The sequence below is a fragment of the Ochlerotatus camptorhynchus genome, unplaced genomic scaffold, assembly GCF_037179485.1.
Source record: "Ochlerotatus camptorhynchus isolate MF236.1 unplaced genomic scaffold, CSIRO-AGI_Acam_v1.1 ptg000388l, whole genome shotgun sequence".
NCBI lineage: Eukaryota > Metazoa > Arthropoda > Insecta > Diptera > Culicidae > Ochlerotatus > Ochlerotatus camptorhynchus.
Genome location: NW_027040875.1, coordinates 39,393 through 60,932, shown reverse-complemented (window position 1 = coordinate 60,932; position 21,540 = coordinate 39,393). Strand labels below are relative to the sequence as shown.

Below are 21,540 nucleotides of genomic sequence, written 5' to 3'. Positions count from 1 at the left end.
AGATCCGAGTTGTACGATTCCCTTCGGGCTCGAGGTAGACAACCTAATGTTCCAGTTCGGGATATTTTGGCTAGACGCGATCTGGAGTTTATGCAACTCATATATGTTTTCTTTAAGAATATTAACCATAGATTGTAAGTTTGATTAACCTTGTGTTTAGTTTGTATTTTGTGTGTGTGTGTGTTTTTTTTGTTGTAGATTTGTTTCTGTAATAATTGTATAATTACAGAGTTGATATAACGTCGATAGGATTAAGTATATGTTTTAGATATAGTGAAATTTTTGAATCATAAATCATATTCCAAATCTCCTTTTCCCTCTCCCGATCCAAACAATTGTCATCCACTAACCTCGAGAAGACCGCGAGTAATCGGTTCAAATCCTTTAATTTGAGATTTAAGACATTTATAATGTATAAAGAAAATGATAACTTGGCTCTGTAAAGTTTATTCGATTGAGCCTGTACAAATAAAGTAACTAACAAAAAAAAAACAAGTAAAACAAACAGTTAGAAGAAAAAGGTGTACACTCAACTATTAATTCGAGATTACGCAGTGGATTGACTAAGGATACAAAAGAACTTATTCTGTAATTTTTCGAAGATGACGAGACCAGCCGTGCAATGCCTGAGCGTGATTGTGTAATAATAAGGAACAACGACAAACGTCAATCAGTTCAAAAAGGTTAATGATGACCACGTTACGCGAGTCCTACAAGCTATTTAAATAATTAAATAGTGAAGTGCAAGTTTCGTTTTCATCATTTGCAAACATCAACTGTAACTACACGCTAAGATTATTTCACCAAAATCTGTGAAATTTTACCGAAATCTCAACAGCTGAACGTTCGGTAAACAGTTCGGTGATTTTTCACAGATTTCTTGTAATTTTTCACCAAATATTAGTGAAAAATTACAGGAAATCTGTGAAAAATCACCGAACTGTTTACCGAACGTACAGCTGTTGAGATTTCGGTAAAATAATCTAAGTGTGCAGGGACACATAATGTGTGTGTATGTACTTTACATGACAATGTAAATTTGATTATTCACAATTTGAGGAAATTTGATTTGTTCATTACTCTTTACGATATTGTGGAAACTGCAAAGATTCATCTTTGTTCTAACAAAAGTTGTTAGAAGAAATTGAAGAAAAAGGCATTGACGAAATACAATTTCAATAGTCGGTTACGAATTTGTGTCTTATTAGGAAATTAGAAAAAAATAATTGCTCATAATTTTATCAATTTATTTTAGCAATCAATGTGCAAAATACAAAACAAAATTTGAAGGATGGAGTATATGTAGTAATATGTGATTTTTAAGAAAACTACACATTTGTATTGCAAGACGAAGTTCAAAGCCATAACTGGAATGCTAAGTAAGCAACTATATATCCATTTGTAATTTATTTTAAACAAGAAGGTGATGTGTTTCCGTTTGGAGAGAGATTCTTCTTTTATAGAAATATTAGCGTTGACTCCAGTATGTATCAAGTCCAACTGATCAGCTCAGCACCACAGTGTTTATTTTTTTATTCATTCTCCTGAACAACACTTATGGCGGTAAGCTCCAACTCGGATTAACTTTTAATACCGTCCCTGTTTGTATGATCTGAAAAATGTTTGCTCAGAATTATGTTGATTAACTCTGATGTCGACATCAAACCAGCCGGACATTCTTGATCGGGATTTAATCCGAGGATAATACCGGTTGGAGCTTACCACCATTATTGCCTCACTTATCGTTGTCTCTATTTCCGTTATTGAAAGAAAAAAAACCTCTCAGAGGGTTTAGACAATAGAGCTAATAAACTATAGAGGAAGAATAGCGCTGCCGTCGCTGTCGAAACATCTTTTCCTTACATCTAATAGGGACACAAATGTCAAAGCGAGAAAAAACTATGCAGTTTGACAGTTCTGCACCCGGTATTTTTTTTTATCCCCATAGGATTGCAATGATCGGGGTTGATGAGAAAATTTTTCAAGTGACTACGATGCCGGACGGATTAGTCTTTGGTGACCAATTAAACACCGGATTCACGATATTGATTAATCATAATCTTCTTGAAAAACTTTATGGCTCGGTAATCGCAGGCCTGTCTTTGTCTATGTCTTCTTCTCATTCGTACGTCAGTTTTAATGTCTGTATGTTTTCTTGTCTAATGTCATGATGTGTTTGTGTATCAGGGTGTGTGTGTGTGTGTGTATGCTAAAATAAAATAAAATTTTAATAAAATGATATGCAAAATTTACTAGAAGGTAATGATTATTGGTGAGAAGTTTCTAATAAGCCCTCCCAGTTCCTCTGTATACAGACCAAATCTGATACTATAATCAGAATTGCTCAGTCTGCATGAAGCAGCCGATTTCATCAAGGAAGTTCTATCAACCACCAAGAATTAATCGTTTGAGGTATACTGAAGCATTAAGAAGGTGATATGTGTCACTATAGGAAATCATCATCGTTGCAAATATAAAGAAATTAAACATAACCCTTTGCTTCAGTACCGTCAACCTCCATGTCCATGGGGAGGGAGTTCTGTACCCGGTATTATTCAACATCGAAACAAAGGGAACACCAGCGCTATTCTTCCTCTATAGTATATTAGCTCTATTGTTTAGACATTTGACCCATCATTACAATCCTTTCTCCTTTAGAATAAACATTAATTCATAAACAATAAAAAACTATGTAATTTCGAACTCATGCATTTACATGAACTGATTTAATAATTACAATTCGTATCAGAATTCAGAATAAAGCATTTCAATAAGTCGTCACTACTTTACATAATCGAATTGAATCTATACATATTATCAATCATTTCCATGCATTTTCTTATTTTTTTTTGAAGATGATATTTTTCTTGTTTTTCTTGTAGCAAATCCCAGGACCCATTGATAATTCACTACTGTGGTCTTCCATAGTTGATTCAGCATTTTTCTTCGACCGCTTGTTTTAATCCTCTACTTCTAGAATCGGTATTTATTGGTACATTCGGAAATCCGAGAAACTCCTCGTCGGAGGAGTTCTCTAAGCCGTTATTACCACAAAATCTCTCAGAGAGCTTAGACATTACTGAAGGCAAAATATATCATTTTATTTATGTAGTAATTTCAGAAGATTTACGCCATGATGCTTGTTTATTTCAAAAAAGGTTGCTTTTCTACATACAGAACAGCAGTTAATTGTGAATAAAATTTATTTCATGTCTGACGGAGCTGCATCCCAGTAATAAAACCGGAAATTTTGTTCTAGTCTTTGACATGTTATTTCTGACAGACAAGAAGTTAAATGTTGAAACCGTGGCTGAGTTCTTCTCGAAAACCGGTCGATCAACAGCACAGGGATTTTCAAACATAGAAAATAACTTTCAAATGTCACTTTTAACCACGAGTTGAATTTAACTCGGCAAATGGTTCACAGCCTTAAACGCTGGCCAGACTGAGCAGTTATAACATGTTATAACGATTGTCAAACAATTGCAACACGGAAACCACCATCAAGATAGCGGTATAACCGAGGGTATAACATGTTATAACTCTGTAGTCTGAACCTGGGAGGGAGAAGCAGATAGCACACGCACGGAATTAATTGTATACTTCAAGCATAACTTTTCAAAAGGACGTATGTAACATTGGATAGGAAATTAGAAACATTGGATAGCAATGTCTATATGAGATTATTAAATGCTATTTAAAAGTTAATGCTATTTTTTAAATTTGTTTGTGCTATTAGTTCGATACAGGGATAGCGTTTAAGAGAATTGTGAAAAATGTCGAGTTTTGCAAACACGAACAAGACTTTTGATAAAACAAAATCATACACCTTTTACTTGTGTACTACTCACATACACCCTGATTGATTCGTCGGTATCACACCTTGATTGTTACATACACCCTGCATGATTCGTTTATTTGACAGAAGGGTTTTCACATACGTCAAATCAGATACACCGTTTTTTGTATTGCAGTGAAGATACGTCGGCAGCTCGAAAAGCATTGAGAAATTGTCGGTTGGTTGGTTTATTTACATAACTACCCAGAGTTGTGAAATAATATCGATGTTAAAAGCGGAGATGAGAGGGTCACCGCATTATCTGCTGTCAGATGTTATACGTTTTGTATTTTTCGTATTAAGAAAGCGCTGGTCAGATTGGTATGTGAAGTTCAATATTAAAGTCAAGATTAAAGTGCAATTTTATTAGAATACTTTTGAAATAATAAACATGTTGCACCCGCAAATACAAAAACAAACATACAAACTTGACGCATTTGCTGATTTATAGTGGTTGCTTTGTTTTTTCACATACGACGCATCACTGTGAGCGTATCTGCAGTTTTTGTGTTATCATCAAATTTTAACAGTTAAGTCATGTTGACAATAAAAGGGTGTATCAACACAATTTTAAAAACAATGAAAGAAGGTCACATAGGGCGTTCATTAAATATATTTTCCATAATGCATTGCAATTGCAAACCTCGTTTTTCATAAACTCGTAGGAAAAGCATGTATTTTATATTCGGTTAGATGCAAAATATCAATTTGTTTATTTTTGCGACTTACGTCCTTTTGAAAAGTTATGCTTGACTTGTTCTTCTTGTCATGAAAATTTGTGCCGTTGAAATCAAATCAAAACAGGCGTAGCAAAATAGCGTGTTTTGCTTTGAGCGTGTAGTGATTGTTTGAGATTGTTCAGTGTGCAGTGAGAAACTGTACTTTTCTGTTTGGTATTTTACTATGCCACTAGATGTTTTGACAAAACCTTGGCTAATGGTATCTTTCAATATTGATTTGTGTGTATTTTGAATGAATTAAAAAGAAACGGTGTCCCATTGAATAAAATAGCTGGAAACGACAGTTTGTTACAAATTACTTTACGCAAGATTTCAATACCGCCTTGTGCATTCTTGTTCAACTGTAAGAAAAGCATCATAAAATTGCTTGGCTCCAAATGACAGTTCGTGACAGCAGCTGTCTGGCTGCATTTGACGTTCCATTTTTCTCTCTTCGCGACTCTCCCTCAGGTCTGAACGTACTATTAGCATAGAGGTAACTCTAAGACCAGAAGGTCCCGAAGAAACGAGCTCAACTTTTTGGCTCAGCTCTGTGCACGGGTGAACTTTATTTCATCTACTGAAATTTTTTTGACACAACAGCGGGGCCCTGTTTACTAAAAATGAACACATGAATAATGCTCGCGTAACATTTGAAAAGGGCCTATCAACGTTTTTAAATAATTTGCTACACACTTAATCTGGCTCGGTAAAATCTCCAACAGGCGATTACCTCGGCATTTACTTTTGCTGATATACCTGCAAAATATATGTTTGTTAGCTGATATCGCAGCAAAATGATATTTGTTAGCTGAGTCTCGGCAATTATTTTACTGAACCTCAGCAAACTAAATTGCAGAACTACTCGGCTGTTGGAATCTCGGCGAAAAAAATTGAGTGTGTAGGTCCTTTTCACGAGAACCGAAGTACGCCCACGCAAACCAAGAGCACTATCGGGAAGGGGAGAATTTCCTCTGCCCGATGGTGTTGTTAGTTTGCGTGAGCGTATTCGGTTCGCGCGAAAAGGCTTTAGAAGTTTTGTGTACTTAAATTGACAGACCCGTTTCAAATGGTACGTGAGTATTATTCATGTGCTCATTTTTAGTAAACAGGGCCCCACTGTTGTGTCACTTTTTGTCGAGTGAGTGAACTCAAATCCATCCGTGCACTCGTCTATGGGGTACGTTAGGCGATTTGCTTGGGACCAATAGGCTAGTCAAGTATTGAGCCAATTTAAAATCGTTAGTTTCTTATTGATTGTTGCTATTAGTCATTTTTCGCTCTCTCTCGTTTAACGCTTATAACGCTTTTTGCCTGCACGCTCAAGGCAGATACCTCAGCCCTTCCCCATGGAACGATTCTTATCAGTTAAATCCAATAATTTATTTAATTTCCTTATTCACAACATTACTATGCCTTAACATAATTGATGTAGTGACGGGATATTGCCACTTTGTTCTCAACAATCTCGGATTTCCTAGACTACTTGCTGGGATTGGCCATTTTTCCAGTGGCCACCCGATGCAATATTGATTGGTCATAAATGTTTCCACTTCGCACAAGATTCAATACCTTTTGGAAAAAAAAATTGTGGTCTTTGTGATTACTTCTGGAAGACGGCATTTTTCCTGGTGAAATATCTGGAGTATCTTTTATTGATCACCTGATAACATTTAGATCTTAGACCATTCGGCCGGTCGTTTGCTCTGCTGATTCGAAAATTCCGACTAATTTTAATTAGCTTCATGTGATTTTGCCTCAGTGCCTACCCTACAGTCTTTGCACATAGAAGATTGTAAATTAACGTTTAATACCCCGTATATACTATGGCTTATTTCATGTAACATAGGCTGTCTTGCAATGAGCACTCATACATCTAGTTTTTACTAGAAATCCTATGTATGAGTGCTCATTGCAAGACAGCCTATATTACATGATATAAGCCAAAGTCTGTACGGGGTATAAGAATCTCCAAAGCTTTCATTTTCATTTTCATTTTGCAGCGCAGGGTGGGGCAGTAAGAGCGCAAGTCAATCCAAGGCCGATAGTAAAGGAGGGGTAATGGCTGACTCGCCACATGCAGGCTACATGATCGCCATGGGAAGGGATAATGATTAGATTGAGGTAGGTGGTTGGATGTTTTTTGGATTGAGATGGCCACGATGCTACAAAATGATATGGAATATGTAAGCTGGAAATAGTTTGAAATTTGAATGAGTTATTTAGAATTCATTACTAAGAGTTCTGTTCTGCTTTGAATCAGAACACTGGATTCCGTGTGTATTGTTTCAAGATAGTTATGGAAAAGAAATGCTGTGACGTGTGTGCGTAGTAAACCGATTGAATAAGTAAATCCGTTTCGAACGAAATATCTAAATTATGTAAGTTCCGAAAACCGCGCGAATTCCGAAAGCCGTGCGAGACAACCGAAGCGAGAAAAAAGGTTTATTATCATTTAAAGAGTGCCACCAAAAAAAATGTGATAGTCTATGTTGGCAAGTTTTTAATTTTGGTTTCCTCCCTAGATATTCTACTTATTTAACTATTGAGCTTTGTTTCAGTTTAGTTATTTTACGGCACGTATCAATCATTTCAACCTTTCGCGACCGTACCGAACAAATTCTAAATTACATAAGAAAAAAAAACCTTTTGGTAAGCTCTACCGAATTGCGAATCACTTCTGCGTAAGCTCCGTAGACGTAGACGCGTTGATTCCGACAGCCGCGAGAAGTTAAATATGCATCAATACCACATAAGGAAAGATCGATTTTACAGTCAAGTAGGGTTTAGTTCATAGATTAACATTGACTGCTGTAAGTACTTGAACACTAAGCAATAAGTTAACTCAAATGCTTTAACCGCATATATTAAAGATTTCGCGTATTACGAGAGAATAATATAGTAATCGAGTACAATAAACTCAAGAGAAAACAATACCTACAAAAGAATAAAAGTTATTAATTGTCACATACCTCTAATTTTATTTATTTCCTAAACTATTCCTCTCCTTGTTAAGCTGAGTAATGCTATTGGTCTGCTTGCGTTTTCTTATTTAGCTAAATAGGAAGATTTATTCTATAACTTTAAAGGCTAGTTGCCTCCCTAAGCGGACCCCCGCATCCGGCAGGGCTGAATACGGATCAAAACTAACATAACTACTAACACTAAAATGATCCCGGAACTAACACTTATCCATTGCACTTTTAGTTATATATTTGTTTTATTTTTCTACTAAGTCATCTATGCTTCTTTCTATTGTTTGGGACAAGTACAACTACTACTAATCTACCTTTATGTATGTTTTACTCCCTTTTAACCCATTATCTTTATGAATGGCAAATCATATGACGTGAGACACGTACAAGCTGGAACTCAAAGAATTACTTCGAACAGGATGTCAAACAAATTCAGGACCAATCCAAATGAGACCAGAAACCAACAAGGCATCGGGGAGTTATATATTCTGGGAGAGGTATTTGATAAATAATCAAAAAGTGGTAAGTTAAAATCAGAGCCAAGGATCATGAGAGGTAATTGTCAATAATTCATTAATTAGTAGAAATCTCGATAACTTTTTCAAGGGAGCGTATCGGCTTTTGTAGGCGGTGCGTTTGGTCGTCGATTTGGCGTAACTGGTGGCTCGCCCGCGCGTGCTGGCACTATCATCAGATAGGGGAAATTTTCCTCTACCTGCTGGCGGTGTTGATAAGCGTGTGCGAGCTGCCGGTTGCGCCGGATCGACGATCGGATGCATTGTTTGCAGGAGCTGGTGCTTCCCTTTGAAAAAGTAATCGAGAAATAACCATATTATCCTGTAATTGATATTACTATTTTTATATATCAATGAAATTAGTCATGACAGAGTAGGAAGTACAATAGACACAAGTTGACACAATAAACAAGACAAGTGGGGGTTAATACACAATACAAAATGACAAAATAAGTGACGACAGAAGACAAGACTGGGACAAAAATCAAACTTAAAAAAAAAGAATGCGCAATTATATTATCAAAACTATTTGGATCAGCACAAAAACAACAGTGACCAAACGGGCACCATAGCCTAGGAACGTCTGTGTGTTGATTTAAAATAGAGGCTCATAGAAGCAAAATTTATCAATAAAAGGGGTCCAGTGTAGAGTTTAAGCAAGTGCTGCCACTGGATCACAACAAAAAAAAAAAAAAAATTTCGTAGTCACAATTCTTAAAATATTTATTAAAATTTATAAAATTTATTTAAGTCCCAGCATCTTGCCGGCGATCAGTACTATGTTCAGGATCCTAGTATTTCTTCTTAAAATAAGATTTTGAAAATGTTCTTAAGACACAGAATGATGAGAATTTTTTCAAGTTCCTAAGTTTCCTTATTTTTTTTCTAAGTGTGTGATTTTTATATATTTTTTCAAAGAACATAAATCTTGATAAAAATTAGGCCGGCGGTGGTGTAGTGGTAAACGTGACTGCTTTCTCACCCCAATGTGTCTGGGTTCAATCCCAGCCGAGATCGGTGGGATTTTTCTGAGGCATAAAAATCTCTGGTCACGTCTTCTTTCGGAAGGGAAGTAAAGCCGTTGGTTCCGGCCCATGTGTGTTGAATGGGTGCGATATCCTACGCAGGTGTGGAAGCTGCCTTCCTGCACATTCGATTGCCGTCAATCGATAACCGTCGGTGACTGGCACAAGGTTGCGGAACAGAGACCGACGTTAAATAAAGGAAAGAAATATAAATTGTTTTGTTTCATTCCGCTTTTTCAATTTTTGCCTAATGTTCTGTTTTGCCTTATGTAATATAGTTTAGATGGTCTGTCTTTAGTGTTTTCGCTTTTTGATAGGGCCCCGCTCAGAATAGCATGTAAATTTTATGTTGGGTTTACTGTATCATGCATCACCATGTTCATCACACATATTTATTAACTTGCAAAATGGAAACAATATTGATTAAAAAATTAAATGTCCTTATTAATAAACCAACCAGTATTCGGTATATTACGGTACCCAACATCTCCCAAACCCGATTCAAGATAAAAGAACAACGATGTGTGCAGTTCTGAATGTGATCCAACCAATTTTTGAAAAATAATACAAAAGCTCTGCATCTAAGTACTATTTTGAAAGTAAAACAGACCACATAAAATACAACTGCATTGCAACGACCTAATTCTTCATCATTCTTGACTTTTGTTGGTTATTTTTATATGGTGCATCTCGAAAAATTCTTTATGTTCATGAAAGTCGAGAAATGCTACAATCCGAAAGATTCCTTGACTGGTCACCTCCGGCACCTGGTGTACATCGAACTGGTGATGGTGCTCTACGAATACGTGTCATTTAATGTCTTTCAAAATACAAAAATATTATTTAATATTTTAACCCGTCCCAGGTTTCCCTAATTTTCCGCTCAATTAGTTACCACCGAGCAATTATACAAGATGAGAAATGAATGTGTTAAAACCATCCTACGTTGCTATATTGTTAATCGAAATAAATCCATGCATTGTCCATAATACACCATCGGCTTATCGATTTTTTTTTTTTGCACTAGCCCAGTAGTGTTGATAGCTCGCGTATAAAAAAAGAGAATGACTGTACTATATATAATTTGCTTGGCCTACAAATCAGTTGTGGATTGGAATGGGTACGTCACATAAGCGATATGCATGCAACATTGGATATCTTTTTCGTATGAGTCACCGATGACAGAGATGAAAACTTATTGCAATAGCTATTATCGATCTAAATTTACTCTACTTACTGGCATTCGCTCATAATTTCGTCTTGCGATCTGACTTGAACTGGAGCTAATTCTTCTACGGATTGTTCGTAATTTCCAAAACATTTTGTTATCTTTTCATCAAACGTATTGACTAGATCTTCCAGGCTACCCGTGAACCCTTCTGCAAAATTGTCGACATTATCCTTCATAATATTGATTTTGTTGTTCATATCCACATTATTTAGAGTGATGTTATTTCCATTAGAACTCTTCACGGCAGTTTTTAATGTGTTATAGTTCACTTCATGCACTTCACTTTCGTTGATTTCTGCCTTCATCTTAATAGAGTCTTGAATATTATTCAAGTTTACGGCATTATTGATGGCAGATTTTTTTGTGATATTGGAGTTGGATGTATGATATTCTGCTGGACCCCACTCATCAGTTTCCTCGCATTGAGCAAGTGGGGCCTCAAACTTGAGCTCTGCCATCTTATTCGCAAGGTCCCGCATTACTATGTAATGCACTTAAGATTAAAGCAGCTAAGGTTGCTTTATGTTTTAGCGCACTGAACACTTCACGACTTCACTTGTAATTATTTTATTGCCCTTTAAATAGAGTTTTTCATTAAAAAAATATCCCTTGTACAAAATATGTGCGCTCGATATACTTTTCAAAAGCAAATTGGGTAGGTATATAGTAATCGAATGTTCTGCGCAAGCGCAGTTGTTTTGGTACTTTTGACCAAGGCAATCATCAAAGGTAATCGTTATTATTATTGTGGTAGTGGGGTTGTCAAAAAGCTTAAAACAAAACGTCAGTACTGGTACGTCTGTCAAACAATTTCTACAAAGTGAGCTTTTTTACACAGTGGTTTATGGCTAAAACGCTGTACATACTGGAGAGTTATAACATGTTATAATGGTTGTCAAATAATTGCAACACAGAAACCACCATCAAGATAGCGCTATAACATGTTAGTGACAGACGACTAACTGGCGAAGAAATCAATTGGCAAATCAAAGTTGGTACTTGTGGAGAATAGAAGAACTATGAAAGTGATGATGGTTTCAAAATTTTACACGGTGAGGTATACGAGTTCAATTTTAAAATGCTAATAATTTGCAAATGGAGCATTTTATTTAAATCTGGTTGATGCTACGTTAGTAGAAAACTTAAGGACTACACAATAGATATACAATATAGAAAAAATAATTTATTTTCAGATTTTTAGGTGTATACATAGATTTCAGCATTTCTACCACTGTAGCAGTAACCAGATTTAAATAAAATGCTCCATTTACAAAATAAAAGCATTTTAAGATTGCACTCGTATACCTCTCCGTGAAAAATTTTAAAACCATCATCACTTTCATAGTTCGTCTATTATCCACGAGCAGGCATGGAAAATCATTTACATTCATTTCATGCATTCATTTACATTCATTTGCCCCTAACTTTATTCATCAACAGAATTCCGCAAAATGATGTATGGAGCTTTTGTAGGTTCTTTTATTGGCTACAACTTTTGCCAGTAACCCAAATCTGTATCTCTTATGCATCACGAGTTAGAGCTCGTTACTGTTTTTCAGTGAATGTAAAATACATTCACTGAAAAACAGTAGTGGATTCTGTTTGTTCTGGTTCGTCATGCATAAGAGATACGGATTTGGATTTCTAACAAATGTTGTAGTTAATAACAAAACCTACAAAAGCTTCATACATCATTTTGCGGAATTCTGTTGATGAAAAAAGTTAGGGGCAAATGAATGTAAATGAATGCACTAAATGAATGCAAATGATTTTCCATGCCTGTCCACGAGTGCCAACTTTGATTTGCCAATTAAAATCACAAACGAAGTGACAGACGACTAACTGGCGAAGAAATCAATTAAAATTGGCAAATCAAAGTTGGCACTCGTGGAGAATAGACGAACTATGAAAGTGATGATGGTTTCAAAATTTTCCACGGAGAGGTATACGAGTGCAATTTTAAAATGCTTTTATTTTGCAAATGGAGCATTTTATTTAAATCTGGTTAGTGCTACGTTAGTAGAAAACTGGAGGACTACTCAATAAACATATAATATAAAAATAATAATTTCTTTTCAGATTTTAAGGTCTATACATAGATTTCAGCTTTTCTACAACTGTAGCAGCAACCAGATTTAAATAAAATGCTTCATTTGCAAAATAAAAGCATTTTAACATTGCACTCGTATACCTCCCAGTGAAAATTTTTGAAACCATCATCACTTTCATAGTTCTTCTATTCTCCACGAGTGCTAACTTTGATTTGCCAATAATGTGGTTCGCTGTAATAGAATTTTCTTAAAAGCTTGAGCCATCATCCACCAGATGGGTTAGTTTTTTTGTTTTGATTTGAACAAAGTTGAGTGTATCATTTTGTAACTTTTTTATGCATTTCAGTTTTGAGTAGAGTGAAAGAGATAGAACCAAAACATTCTAATACATTTGGTGAAAATGCTAGTACAATCCAGTAGTAGGGTTGCCATGTGGTACAATCCAGTAGTAGTGGTGTTGCCATGTGGTACACTGAAAAATTGAAATCGCAGGTTACCCGCATAAACAATAACCATAAGAAGCGCCTAACCACCAATTCGGGATATCATCCCAACTTTATGTGGGATGCTCGCACCATCTATGATATCGTTAGTGTATGGTACCCGTTTATTAGGGTAGTCACCAAAGTTTTCGAGCCGCTCCGTCTGTCACTTCGTTTGTGATGATACACTCTTTGCACACTGTCAAAGATCACATTGCACACAAAATCAACTATGTTCATATCAAAACAAAAATACTAGCCCATCTAGTGGCTGATGGCACAAGCTTCTAAGAAAATTCTATTACAGCGAACCACATTATTTTAATTGATTTCTTCGTCAGTTAGTCGTCTGTCACTTCGTTTGTGGTACAAGGTATTAACAACAATCAATACGAAACTAACGATTTTAAATTGGCTCACTACTTGACTAGCCTATTGGTCCCAAGCAAACGATTAACGTACCCTATTCTAGTTGAAATTCTATTACTACACTATGTTTGTTTTGATTCGCTATGAAAGTTTGACAGATAACATCAGGGGTGTGTGGATTCATGCAGAACATGCAGGGGTGAGTGAAATAGCTTGGGACTGCTTGGGACCGTTGTTCTGGTACTGAGTGAGCCAAAAATAATAATGATTTTCTTCGGGACCCAGTGGTCTTAGAGTTACCTCTATGGTATTAATGCCAAGAAGGAAAAGTTCCCCCTATTGTGATAACGACTTCCGATTTTCATGCTTTTCGCATGGAATTTTTGAACTTCGTGAAAGTTAAGTTTTCACTACAAATTGGACGTCGGGGTGAATGCCTCGGTAAATGCCGTGTATTGGCTGAAACCTTGAACGGATTTAAATGTCTTACTTACGAGACCAAAACTGAACGTGTGTTCAAGGTTGTCATGAAAGGACTGCCCAGTGGTGAATCCCTGGATCAGACCAAAGTTGAACTGGAAAAATTACTTGGAGTTGTGCCGCTCCAAGTAATCAAAATGAAAATGAAATCCCGTCCTGGCGATTCGCGCAACGGGATTTGTAATGATTTTTATTTAGTTCACTTCAAGCACAAACGAAGCGACAGACGACTAGCTGGCGAAGAAATCAATTAAAATAATGTGGTTCGCTGTAATAGAATTTTCGTAAAAGCTTGTGACATCATCCACCAGATGGGTTAGTTTTTTTGTTTTGATTTGAACAAAGTTGATTTTGTGTACAATGATTCTTTGACAGTGTGCAAAGAGTGTATCATTTTGTAACTTTTTTATGCATTTCAGTTTTGAGTAGAGTGAAAGAGATAGAACCAAAACATTCTAATACATTTGGTTGCCATGTGGTACAATCCAGTAGTAGTGGTGTTGCCATGTGGTACACTGAAAAATTGCAATAGCAGGTTAGTCACCAAAGTTTTCGAGCCGCTCCGTCTGTCACTTCGTTTGTGCTTCAAGTCTAGTGAACTAAACAACCTTAAGGCCTTAGAAAAAGCTAGCCTTATGCTCGATGTCCGAGTGAAGTGGGAACACTTCAAGAAGACTGTAGGAAATTTCCAAAACCTCACTCAGTGCCGTAAGTGCCAGGGATGGGGTCACGGAACTACAAATTGCTACATGCCAGCTAAATGTATGAATTGTGGTGATTCCTCTCACGCAAAGGACGACTGTCCTGTGAAGGAAGATCCGAGGGAAGATCCTAAGAAATTTAACTGTTCAAATTGTGGTGAAAACCACAAATCCAATTTATTTATTTATTTGTCGTCAATCAGTGTAGACCGTTTTACAATAGTTCTGTTGCCTTACATGCTATTTAAATTCAAACGTTTTATTTGAAATTGTCAATAAAGGTAAATTACATGTACAAATATCTAAGAAATAAAAATTGTCTAAACATAACGAGATGAAAGCCTAGCAGTTAGTGTTCTCCTTACTGTATCTTTAGACATCGTTAGATCTATACGCTCACAATAATTATTATAAACTCTCATCATTCTGTTGATTGGTCCATTTTTACCATAATTCGTTCTGTGAGGTGACAGTTGAAATGCATTTCGAGTTCTTAACATGCGTGATGGTACGTAAAAATTTAAGCTTGCTAATATGTTTTCTGAATTTACGCGTTGTGAGATAATATCATTGACAAAGGAAATCATGGAAATTTCTCTTCGTTTCTTAAGTGTTTCAATGTTTATCAACATGCAACGGGACTCATAAGAAGGAAGGGGAAAAGAGGTCCAGCCTAGTTTCCTAAGAGCAAATAACAAAAACTGTTTTTGAACTGATTCCATACGATTTATATAAGTTTCATGGTATGGAGCCCAAACCACACTGCAATATTAGAGAATTGATCTCACGCAAGCTATATAAAGTGTTTTGATGGTATATGGGTCTTTAAAATGATAACTAAATCTTTTTATGAATCCCAACATATTATTTGCTTTGTGAATTGTGGTATTCACATGATCTACAAATGTCAACTTCAAGTCTATAGAATTTACTCCTAAGTCCCTGATTTTATCGCACCTTAGAACCAGCTGGTTTCCCAGAGTACATGTAAAATCTAGAGTAGTGTGTTTTCTGGAATAAGATAAAATATTGCATTTTTTTATATTAATGTCCAACAGACTTTTAACGCACCAATTGTAGAAAACATCAATTTCATTTTGAAAATGTAGCAAATCAGAATTGTCAAAGATTTCCATGTACAGTTTCATATCGTCAGCATATATGAGCACCTTTAAACGATTTAACACAAACTTCACGTCATCCACAAATAAAATAAATAATAAAGGACCTAAATGAGATCCCTGTGGAACTCCCGAGGTAACATTAACTGGCGAAGATATTTTTCCTTTAAAGCGGACCATCTGTGTTCTTTCTGTCAAGTATGATCCAATCCATTTTAAAAGTGTACTTGTCATACCTAAACGTTTTAATTTAAAAAGAAGTAAGGGAATGTCTACTCTGTCAAAGGCCTTACTAAAATCAGTGTATAAGGTTTCAACCGTATTGCCTCTATCCATTGCTTCAATAGAAAAGTTTACAAATTCCAAAAGATTAGTAGACGTTGACCGACCTTTAAAAAAACCATGTTGATTATTTGAAATGCGATGCTTAACCTGGTTAAATATTTTTTGGTTAACAATTGCTTCAAACATTTTAGGAATACATGACATAATTGCAATACCTCTATAGTTTTTAATGTCAGACCGTTTGCCAGATTTAAATATTGGGACTAAAAATGATTTCTTCCAAATTTTTGGAAAATCACCTGTTTTGAGAGATAAATTGTAAAGCCAAAACAATGGTTTAACAAAACTAGTTGCTAATTTTTTCAATAAAAATGGAGGTATTTCATCAGGACCAGGTCCTTTGCCGGCATCGAGACTTTCAAGAGTCATAAAAATTTCTTGAACAGTGATATTATTAACTGATACGTCATTTTCCCCTTCAGGTAGGTAAGAAAAATAGTTCAAATCAAGAGCATTACTGGATTTCTTATATATGTTTTGGAAAAAGCGAGCAAATTGGTTACAAATATCCTCACTATCAGTGCTATCAAACTCTTCAAACTGCATGCGTGATGGGAATGTACATGACTTCATTTTTTCGTTCGCGAAGTTAAAGAACGTTTTGGGATCAAGATTTTATATTGTTCTCTACTCTTGAATTGTAACTCGCATATGCTGACGATATTTCTGCCTCAAGTTCTCTGCAAATAACAACGTATTTTTCTAAATTTTGCGCATTTTTAAACTTTTTATACGACTTGTGTGCTTTTTGCTTCCTGTTTTTAATATTTCTGATTTCTTGTGTATATCACACAGGATATTTGGTGCTGTTCACTATTATCTTTAGTCTTTTAGGAACGAATTCTTCAATAATATTGTATAAGTTTGTATAAAATATGTCAACAGCCTTGTCCATGTTATTTTCATCTTTTAAAAGGTTCTGCCAATTTATGTTATTCAGTCTGCTGTGAAATTCAGGAACAATTGCATTTTTAAAATCATAAACTAATTCAAAATCAACAACGCTTGGGCGTGACCTATGCGAGTCTGTGAACACTGAGTATTCAATAGCCGTATGAAATTTTTCATTCTTCCATAATGGAACTGCTGCTTCTACAATACAAAAATCTTCTGTAGAATTAGTAAACATAAAATCCAAATAGGAATTGAGCTGGTTACGAACATGGTTAATTTGATGAAGTCCTAAGTGGCTGCTTTTATCAAAGATGAATTGCAAAGTATCGTTTTCACCTACAATTGGTAACAGCAGAGAATCATTATCACTATCCTGAATAAAATTAACAGTATTCTGGTTAAAATCTCCATAAATATGAATTTTGGTTCTTGGATCTTCTCTTTGAATTTTCAGTTCAGCAATAGTGAAAAACTTTTCGTAAGCTGGTTTTTTGGAAAAGTCTGGAGGAAAGTAGAGAGAAGCGAAAAGATGTTCTTCACCATTTATTAAAATTTTAACCCACACATCTTCAAATTCTTTATGTTTTTCACTAGCAATTTGTTCAGCTTGAAATGTAGCATTCACAGCGATAAGTACACCACCACCTGATTTTTTACCTGATAATGATAAATTACGGTCACATCGAAACACACTGAATTTACTACCAAAGACCTCTTCGCTATTAATACTTTCAGACCAACTAGTTTCTGTTGCAATTATTATATCATATGTGCAGCCGCTTATTTTATTTTGAATTTCATTTATTTTATACGCACTACGCATACGGTTAAAATTTTGGCAATAGACTGTAGTTTCATTTAAAAAAGAGCTACTTGATAAACTAGCGACATGGTCACTTACGTCGTGCTGGTCAGGGGGTGAAGTTGCTGCATACTGCCCGACATCCCTCAAGTTATGTGAGATGCCATGATCCTCAGGCTCAGCTGTGTTGTCATATTCTACCTCAGATGAGTGCGTCAGTTGCGTCGAAAACACGCATGTCTACATGTGCAGGGCTGACACGATGTAGAGGAAGAATTCCCCGGAGCCATACCATGTGAATTTGGAAGACCGCTTACAGGGTATGGGTTTATAGTTTCCCCTTTTTCAAACTGCATCGTAGGTTGATAATGAACCGGCGGTCTGTTGAAGACATTTTTTGCTGCTGAAAGAAGCTCTCGATCAGGTGGAAGAAAACGGGGGTTGCCATGATTTTTGATGTGGAACTGATAGGAACTGTTGTATTTGCTATTGCTGTTAATGTTGTCCTGGTCGTTATGTCGATTTATGCTCCGATGGCCTAAAATGTTGCTGTGATTGGTACTGTAACCGTTATCGGAATTCATGTTTCGATGATTACGAGCATTTAAACTGTTGCTGTGTATGTTGTTTCTTGCGTTAGAATAATTTCGTGCTGTCTTTTGTTTTCTTTGCCTTCTAGCTTTTTCAGCATGTTTTTGTTGATTTAGCCGTCGTAATTTGCGCGCGTCGTAATCTGACCAGTCTGCCTTTCAGACCCTCCTCGTACCCAAAAGACGCCACCCTGAGTCATCAACGTTTTGCTCAATCTTTCTGGTGCCTAGAAGGCGCCATCCGTCGGTGTTGTTTATTTCGTCTTCCAAACTGGTGTATGGATCGGATGGCTCGGGTGAAGGCGCGGGGTTCTGCGACGTCATTATATGAGCTGACAATGACTTCAGCTCATCAAGAATATTGAGCTCTAGAATTGGGTTTGTAGTCATTGTTGACGTAGCGGCTGCATTAATTGCCAGCTGATTGAGCTGACATATTTCTGCGTTGATATTACGGAGATCGCCTGCCAGCTCACACGTCACAGATTCCAACGACTTTGAAATTCTGTCATTGGTTGCCTGTATTGCAGAGTCGAATACAGACGTGACGTGGTTTTTGATGGATGGCCAGCTAAACTGCTGTTTTTGTTTATTGCAGCTAGCTCATTTTTTATGCTGGTTAGCAGCAATGACATTTATATAAGGTCTGGGCCAACAGGCAGCTTGCTGGTGTTAGAAGCAAAAATGTTGTAAACATTGCTGAACATCTGCGAACAGATAGATATACGTCACTGCCAACATACTGAGAACAGATAGATATACGTCACTGCCAACAGCTGTTTCGTGTAAAAAGATAAACATTGCAATATAATACGAACACCACTAACCATTTGCACATTTCACTAACACCAATAAGCCCTTTGGCCCAGACCTTATATAAACGTCATTGGGTTAGCAGAACCTCGAGCCCTTCAAAAGCTTCATTCACTATATTGGGTTTACTCTGTTGCAGTGTGAATTGATGAATCACCTGCGTGTTGGCATGCAGTTGTTCTGTGAGGTTTTTCTGTTGCTCCGACAGCCGGTGGAATTCCAAATTTGCTTCAACATACTTTTATGAGGTATTATGAGTATTATGAGTATGAGGTGACCGGTTTCCTCTCCTTTTTCCGCATTGAACCCCGCGTCTGTGACTGCACAGTAACACCGATGCAAGCAGCATGGAACACACGTGGACATCCCGCACTAGTCCACATTATCGAATCGGCAGAGGCGTCGAAGGCACAAATTTCACAGCTCATGACGTTAGCAAAAATTACACTTGGTCAATACAGTAGAACAAAAACAATATTAATTTATTTTATTTATCGCGCGCGGGGCGGGAGCCTATGAAAAACGCGTCCGAATTGGTTGACGACTCGTCGCTTTATGGGAATGTAAGACTCGCAAAGCGATCCTACAATTTCGATCTAAGCGACAGGTAGGAAACGCTCCACGTTTCCGAACAGGTACAAATTACTCTGCTGTTAACAACGGTCAAAGCGAGGAACAAATTCTATATTCGTACACGTAGGTGCCTATGCTGCTATTGCATCGGGTAGAAATCAAAATACTAACCAACGTAATTCTAACGGAAATTTTGAAAATTTTGACTTAGGAAGCATTACTGGCCCTAAAATGGAATTTTTACAGAAATCATTAATTGACACGATTTATGATATGCTTAAATCTAACTCCATGTTTGATGCTATTCAAACTGGAGTAAAATTTGCAAACAATATTGTCATGACTTTAAAATTCAGTAATAGATTTTAAAGCATTACATATGTTAAATTGGAATGCTCGATCTCTTAAAGATAATGAAGACGAGCTATTTAACTTTTGGAGAGTTCATAACGTGCATATTGCCGTTATAACTGAAACGTTCCTTAAACCTGACCATAAGGTTAAGAAGGACGCAAATTACTTGATTTATAGAAATGATCGTCTTGATGGACCCTGTGGTGGCGTTGCCATCATTATTCATAGACGAATCAAGCATAAAATTCTTTCTTCATTTGAAACCAAAGTTTTTGAAACATTGGGAGTTTCTGTTGAAACAAAATTTGGACAACTTACGTTTATAGCTGCCTATTTGCCATTCCAATGCGTAGGCCAGCAAAAGAATTTTCTCAAGGGTGACCTCCAGAAACTTACCCGTCATATGTCTAAATTCTTCATTATTGGTGATTTTAATGCAAAACACCGCTCATGGAATAATGCTCAAAGCAATTCCAATGATAATATTCTGTTTGATGATTGTTCTGCAGGTTATTACACTATTCAATATCCAAACAGCCCAACATGCTTTTCTTCTGCAAAAAATCCCTCAACTATTGATTTGGTCTTAACTGAGTCATGTCAACTTTGTAGCCAATTGGTTACTCATGCTGACTTCGGTTCTGATCACCTTCCAGTAACTTTTGAAATATCCCAAGAAATAATTTCTAATCCCAACAGCTCTACTTTCAATTACCATAGCAATATCGAACATTTGTGGAATATAACTTCGATCCAAACATTCCTTTGCAAACCAAAGATGAAATTAATTATGCTCTTGAATCTCTGACTATTTCTATAGTTGAAGCAAGAGCTGCCTCAGTACCAAAATGCGAGGTTAAATTCGATTTAATTATAATAGACGACGATCTTCAGCTCTTGATCCGTCTTAAAAATGTCCGTAGGAGACAATATCAAAGAACACGCGATCCTGCCATGAAAGTTATCTGGCGGGATTTGCAAAAACAAATTTAAAAGCGATTCTCTGCCCTGAGGAGCAAAACTTTTAAAAATAATGTTGCTAAATTAGATCTGAGCTCCAAACCCTTTTGGAAACACACAAAAATTTTGAAAAAACCTCAAAAGCCTATTCCAGTGCTTAAAGAAGGTGGTAAAATTTTGATCACAAATTTGGAAAAAGCTCAGAAACTTGCTAAGCAATTCGAGAGTTCCCATAATTTCAGTTTGGGTCTTACTAGTCCTATTGAGAATCAGGTTGCTCGGGATTATCTGAATATTTTATCTCGGGAAAATATTTTTGATGATTCCTGGGGGACTGATTTGGACGAAGTAAGATCTATTACTAAAAAGTTTCATAATATGAAAGCTCCAGGTGATGATGGATTTTTCTAGGACACATAGGCCGCGGCCTGAGTAGACGCGACTCACACAAGAATAAATAATAAATAAGGGGCTGTTCATTAACTACGTAGACATTTTTTTGGGATTCTTGACCCCCCTCCCGCCCTGTGTAGACAATTGCCCATACATTTTTTTTAAAATTTGTACGGGTCGTGGATTATTACTCCCCCACCCCTAACATGTCTACGTAGTTTATGGACAGCCCCTAATAAGATTCGTTTTACCACCGCAACAAATAATAATAAATAGTAAGATTCTTTTGAATTGGTCGCGTGTCGCGTC

The 21,540-nt window shown here is 36.5% G+C and overlaps 1 protein-coding gene across 2 annotated transcripts in view; it reads right to left on the bottom strand.

The window, feature by feature from the left end:
* The window catches only part of Unc-76 (fasciculation and elongation protein Unc-76), a 29,898-nt gene extending 18,890 nt beyond the window's left edge, over positions 1-11,008 (bottom strand). Inside the window, exon 1 of one of the 2 annotated variants that reach the window (XM_065233066.1) lies at positions 10,310-11,008. In XM_065233066.1, coding sequence (XP_065089138.1) covers positions 10,310-10,782 — 473 coding nt within the window. In that variant the 5' untranslated portion in view covers positions 10,783-11,008. The remainder of the gene's footprint in view (positions 1-10,309) is intronic. The other variant, XM_065233065.1, reaches the window with a different exon arrangement.
* Positions 11,009-21,540: the final 10,532 nt, after the last annotated feature.